The following is a 5,898-nucleotide window of genomic DNA, read 5'->3' on the forward strand; positions in this document are numbered from 1 at the left end:
CTGTACACCACTTATTTGGCATCTACTGTCACCCTCCCAGCTCCTTTTCCACCTTCTAATAAGGACAAAAATGCCACTGTGGTAGATCTCTTGGGGATAAAGGCAAAGCACACAAACTTAAAAATGTGTTTTTAAGGAATTCCAGTACCTTTACAACTCTGAGAACAGCTGAGTCATTCATATAGTCAATCACACCAGCTCTTACTTCCTGGCTCCTTAAGCAGTACCAGTAAATGATATGGTGATAGTCAGTCATGGTACTAATGCTAATATTCATGGAGCTTTATAATATTCTGTACTGGGTGTATTTACTTGCTGGGCTGAGCAACTGGTATGATTTTTTTTAATGTATTTTCTACTTCTATTTTTACTTGAATTCTATAAATGCTTATCTAGGGTTGCAAACAAGCTTAGCCTATAAGTTCAGTGGTATTTGACACCAGTTCATGTTACATCCCTCCTTACAAAAATAAACAAATGCATAAATAGGATTTTCTGCAGCGCCAAGACATACTTAACTGTCCCCCTCACTTTTATTTGAAAGACGATAAACGTGTACACTCACAGAGCAAAAATCTGGGTCCTCGTAACCCACAAGTACACAATATCCTTATCAAAACCAGCTCATATATTGTGTCCAGCATCAAGGCTGTATAATATAGCAATAATTCATAGTACATCACATCATATGGACATCACAGCTGTTTCCTATCAATGGTTGGTTTCCTCCTGGCTTTTCCTTCAAGTACATTAATATTGATGACAAGTCAGAAGGCTGACTAAGCCCTCAGTCACTCTCTCTCTCCCTCTCTCTCTCTCTCTCCCTCCCTCCCTCTCTCTTGCTCTCTCTCTCTCTCTCTCTCTCTCTCTCTCCCTCCCTCCCTCTCTCCCCTCCCTCTTATACCCACACCCTGGATGCAGGCAGGCGTGCACACACCGGCAGACACACACCGCTTCCGTATCACTCTCCCTCCTCAATCTCTGCATTTCTACCCTCCTCTGGTGGATTTTTAGCCCGCTACTGCGTGGAACACCGGTAAGAACAAAATCCTCTCTCCTTCGGTGTAATTCCTCCATGTTAGTGTTTGCCTTTTTGACTCCTCTTTTGTGGTACTGGGAGTCAAACAAAGGATTGGGGTGTGGCTGGCACAGCAGAGGCAGGCAAGACAAGACAGCAGGGGGAAGGATGTAAACTAGGGATGGTGGTGAGGATGGTGAGGATGGTGATGAAGGAAAAACAGGACTATTGTTTAGATGATTAGTTTTACTGATTAAGTGATAAAGATGTGTTTATGTCCCCTGCCAGGCCTAAGCTCAGGTGGATATCATCTGAAGCTGAGAGCAATATAAAAGGATCCAGTCTGTTTTGTGTCAAGAAAATGACATTTTAACAATTCTGGTCATGTGCTGGGCGTGTCTTTTTCCCACCAGCTCTGTTAGGCCCCTTTCTAACTGGCACTAGTGATATATATTTTGAGGCAGCATGGTTTGCAAATGATTGACTTGAGTGGGCTTGTCACATTTCACCAGCATAGTGGTGGTTCAAAGAGGCGTGACTGGGCCAGACTGGGCAAGACAGACCTGAGGCTAGGTCAGAGAAAATGACTGCAGTGGAGCAGCACTTCGATCCACGAGGCTGCAGGGGTGGATGCAGAGAGAGAGAGAGGATGTGAAGGGGGAGAACAAAGACCTGAGCCTCGGCAAGAGAGGGAGTAGCAGAGACAAAGGAGGAGAACAGACAGCTGCATGGTAAAAATAGGCATGTTAGCCACATAGGAGAGGAGCATATCAAGACGGAGACTGTGTGGGAGGCAGCCACCACTCGCAAGCATCCATGTGGACAAGCGAGAGCTGCACATGTCACAGCCACTCCCTTTGTAGGCAATCTGCTTCAACACCTTGCTGAGATGGCATTCAGATCCATTATATCTTGGGGATGAAGCACCATTATATATGCGTTTTGAAAAATACACCCGATGTACAAGACCAAGATTATCAATAAGACAGGAAAGGTCAAACCTGCCATGTGTTCTTATCATCTTTCAGCCAAAATGTCTGACAAGCCTGACATGACTGAGATTGCCCGTTTTGACAAGACTAAGCTGAAGAAGACGGAGACAAAAGAAAAAAACCCTCTGCCCACCAAAGAGAGTGAGTGTCCATTCTATGTGTGTGTGTGTGTGTGTGTTTGTCAGCATCTTTATTCCATGCAGACATTCTCATGTCTGCAGCTATTCATTACATCCAGCTCTGTCAAAAGGCCACGTGTGAAAGCAGCACAAACCCACACATCAGCTCACCACCACTTTGTTCTCTTCTTGTTTCCAGCCATCGAGCAAGAGAGGAAAGGCGATGCCACACCTTGACTGTTGAGCACATGAAGAAAAGAAACTGAGATGCCACCGCAAAACGCACTTTCTTTTGATTATCACAGTATTTGGATCGCTTATTTTTGTCTTCAGAAAAGGGTGCTCTCAATCTCCCTGGGGTGCTGTCTAAGGATGTATGGCATCCTCAACATGGGGGCTCCTGGGTGCCTGCTTGCACTGTTAGCCTCTAGCTAACATGTCTCCAATATTGCCAAACTGGGGAGTGGTGTAGAGATGTAGCACAGAGAGGCAGGCATCCAGGCCAGGGGCAGAGGGTGGGGAGGGTAGGCAGGGTGGGGAGGGTAGGCAGGGTGGGGAGGGTAGGCTGGGTGGGTGGGGTGGGAGGGTGGGGGGTCATCTAGCCATCAGAGTCTAATCATGTGGGGTGTTTTCTTAATAAACTTTTTACTTTTCTTTGTGAAATAAATATGAAGACATGGAACCAGTCAATCGTGCATTTTCCTGTCTCCTTACATGTGCATCTTCGATTATAATAAATTTGGCAGAGTCTTAAATATAAAATGTGATTGTGTCTACTCTCCTAAACAGTATGTAAGTTTATAGTTCACACCTCATATATGACCAACACTAAAGTATCATTTGAACAAACCAACAGATATAAATTGTCAAGGATCAAGTGTTGACTTTAAAACAGCAGCTGACATACCTATAATGTAGTGGTTAATAGCCAAAGAAAATTAAAAAGAAATTAACAATTAAGCACACAGGATTTTATATAAATCAATCTTGTCATGTCATCCAAAAATATTACAAACTTGCACTGCAACTATATGAGATATTTTCTGCGTTAAAGGCTGAAGTCCATCCCAGCTTACATGAGGTGAGAGGCGGGGTTCACCCTGTCAAAGGGCCATTAGGAGCAACTGGGGGGTCAGTATTTTGCTCAAGGACACTTTGACATGGTCACCGGGAGAAGTGAGGATAGAACCAGCAACCCTACCGTTGCCAGAGGACTACTCTACCTCTGAGACATGCTGCCCCCTGTGATACTTCATATAAATATCTTTTTTTTAATAACACTGATAGATAAATAAATACTGTCAGTTTTCATTTGATGATATAATTTACCTTACAACTGGAGACTGTAACAGGCTAATAACTTAAAAAAAAAACAGGCATTAAAATCAATTTTGAGAAAAACATTTCATAGTTCTATGTTTTCTATGAAGGTAAATTTAATCCTTTTTTTTCCAATTTGTTGACTTGGACTCAGACAGACTGTGTTGTTGAGCATTATTTACTATTTTCAAACTATCTTCAATACCAGCCCAACTCAGTAGCATACAGTGAGTATGAACATGATGGTGAGTGTTTGCAGGCTGTGACGAGACTTACTGCAGCAAGAGGACTGTGGTGTGGTTTCCCTCATGATGCTGCCTCCAGAGCTAACACGAGCTAGCTTGTTGCTGAGCTGCAGGCTAGGGAGGAACGCGATTGGCTGACAGAAGAAGTGGGCGGGATTATATAATAAAATGACTGCACATCATTTTAGAGATTAAAACTTTAAAAAAAAAATAGGCGTTAAATAGGTTGTGGCTTAAAAAAACAACAACAAAAAATTTGACTTTGTTTGTCTTGACTAACACCGTAAATTCGTCATGCGGTCGAGCCTATTATTGATTTATTACAGGCTATTTGGGGATTCCATAACAGGTCCTTCAGAGCTCAGAAAACGTTGTTGCTCGCTGGCGTCACCAGTCCTGCCACCCTTCCCGGTCCCGTCAAACCCGCCACCTCCTTGGCTCGACTTCTGTCACCTCGGCCAGTTATAAATCAGCCATTGTCTCACCCTGGAACTCCTAATGTGCCTGAAATGTTTGCTACAATTTAATTAAGGCGCATTTGGACTCAATGTTATTATACGCCTGTGACGGTGATTTACTTGATTACTGTGTGAGATTGAGTATATTACACACACTGAATAATATGCAAAATAAATTATTTAAAATTGATGTATTTGCCAATCAACCAATCAACTCATTATCAATAGTCTTAGCCGTATTAGTATCGTGACCATTCCACCTTTTAAGGGATGAGTCCACAAAATCTAATGGCCTCTACCGCCCACGTGATACGTCCTCGAGAGTTTCGACCTTCATCGGACAGCCATGGGGCACTCGTGTAGAAACACACCCAGTAGTTTAGACCATTGTTTACAAGTTATTAACGCATTAAAATGGTCGAAAGGGGGCACTCAGTAGAGCACAAATTACGAAGGGTCCCAGGTACATTGTTAACTGTACTATTCCCGGGCCCGGTTCGGAGGGCTCCAGGTTTCAGTCATATTGTGCGCTGTATCTAATTAGGGGGGGATTACCCTCACCTATACCTCCCCGCTATTGTGTCCGGGAACTCACCCCGGCGACCGTCCATTGTCCACCTCATTGAGTGAATTGTTGTTTTAAGGGATTTTGAGTGGCTTATTGGGGATTTGACAAATGTGCGAAATTTCGTTTCGAATCCCTAATGTTAATCACTAACTTCTCAAATCACGGTACCGCACGGCAGAAACCGGCATGATGAGTTTTGATGATCGCAGTGATTATTTTGTCTAAATCAAGGAGGATCATCAGCGGTAAATGTGCTGACTAATCCCGGATTTCGCATCCATGTGATAAACAAACAAATCCAAATGATGACAAATAATATCCCAAATAATATTTTATGCCTGCAACATTAAAGCCCTCGTGTATTTGCGCTCTTGTAAATTCCAGACGGTTTTCACACAGAGTTGTTTTCCAGGGAAACATCTATTATCCTATTATCACTACGATGCCAATGTCGCCGAAGTGTGAAGGAGTATTTGCATCACTATGTAGGCTCAGCTCCTGAAAGACTTTATGACTTTGTAGTCCTCCTCTTCACCCCCCCCCCCCTCCCCTCCCCACAGGGACCCTGGTGCCACTTCCCAAACACTTGCAGGGGATCACGAATCGGTGTTCACCAATGTGTTTTGGGTTTATAATTTTAAAATTAAAAAAAAAAACTTGATATATTGAGTTCCGAAAAAAAGTTTTGTTTATTTATGCACATCTGGACCAATCCATCATATAAATCACATTCAGAAGCCCATGTGGTAAACAGTGAGTGCTGATTTGTCTCCATTAAACCTTAATTACACCTGTGTGTAGTACAGGATTTATTGGTAACTTAATGCGGAATGATACACTCATTTTACTCTCAGGGTACGTCTCTCGGAGGGGGGGGGGGGGGGGCTGGGAACGACAGGTGAATGAATGAATGGGGGCTGTTTGACCGTCTGCGTCAGCTCTTTGAAGTGCACTTATGCACCGACGGCTCCTATTTGTCTCCGGGACGGGACAATCACTGTCATCCTTTTCACGGCGAACCGCTACCTGCCTGACAAATCTGTCAATCAAAGGGGGTTCGACCCCATAAATATCATCAGCGTGGAGTCACCGTACAGCTTCAGTTGCCTCCGTCTTTCTTGGTACTATAACATCTGGGATAGGAAACAAACAGGGCCTCTGTCTGGAATACAGCTGCC

The 5,898-nt window shown here is 43.6% G+C and overlaps 1 protein-coding gene across 1 annotated transcript; it reads left to right on the plus strand.

Moving 5' to 3' along the window:
- The first annotated feature begins 897 nt into the window (after positions 1–897).
- tmsb2 (thymosin beta 2) lies at positions 898–2,660 on the plus strand. The gene is made up of 3 exons (XM_086222554.1): positions 898–1,036; positions 2,047–2,151; positions 2,329–2,660. Exons 2-3 carry the CDS (start codon positions 2,052–2,054, stop codon positions 2,364–2,366), a joined length of 138 nt encoding a protein of 45 aa, XP_086078680.1. The 5' UTR covers positions 898–1,036; positions 2,047–2,051; the 3' UTR covers positions 2,367–2,660.
- The last annotated feature ends 3,238 nt before the right edge of the window (positions 2,661–5,898 follow it).

The sequence above is a fragment of the Aulostomus chinensis genome, chromosome 13 (assembly GCF_037954235.1).
Source record: "Aulostomus chinensis isolate RoL2024-O1b breed Wild chromosome 13, RoL_Achi_v1.0, whole genome shotgun sequence".
In the NCBI taxonomy this organism is placed as follows: Eukaryota; Metazoa; Chordata; class Actinopteri; order Syngnathiformes; family Aulostomidae; genus Aulostomus; species Aulostomus chinensis.

Excerpts from the sequence above, each read along its gene's own strand:
- tmsb2 (XM_086222554.1), top strand. The coding sequence starts at position 2,052 with ATGTCTGACAAGCCTGACATGACTGAGATTGCCCGTTTTGACAAGACT. Across the intron at positions 2,152-2,328 it reads CCCTCTGCCCACCAAAGAGA|CCATCGAGCAAGAGAGGAAA; the intron begins GTGAGTGTCCAT and ends TCTTGTTTCCAG.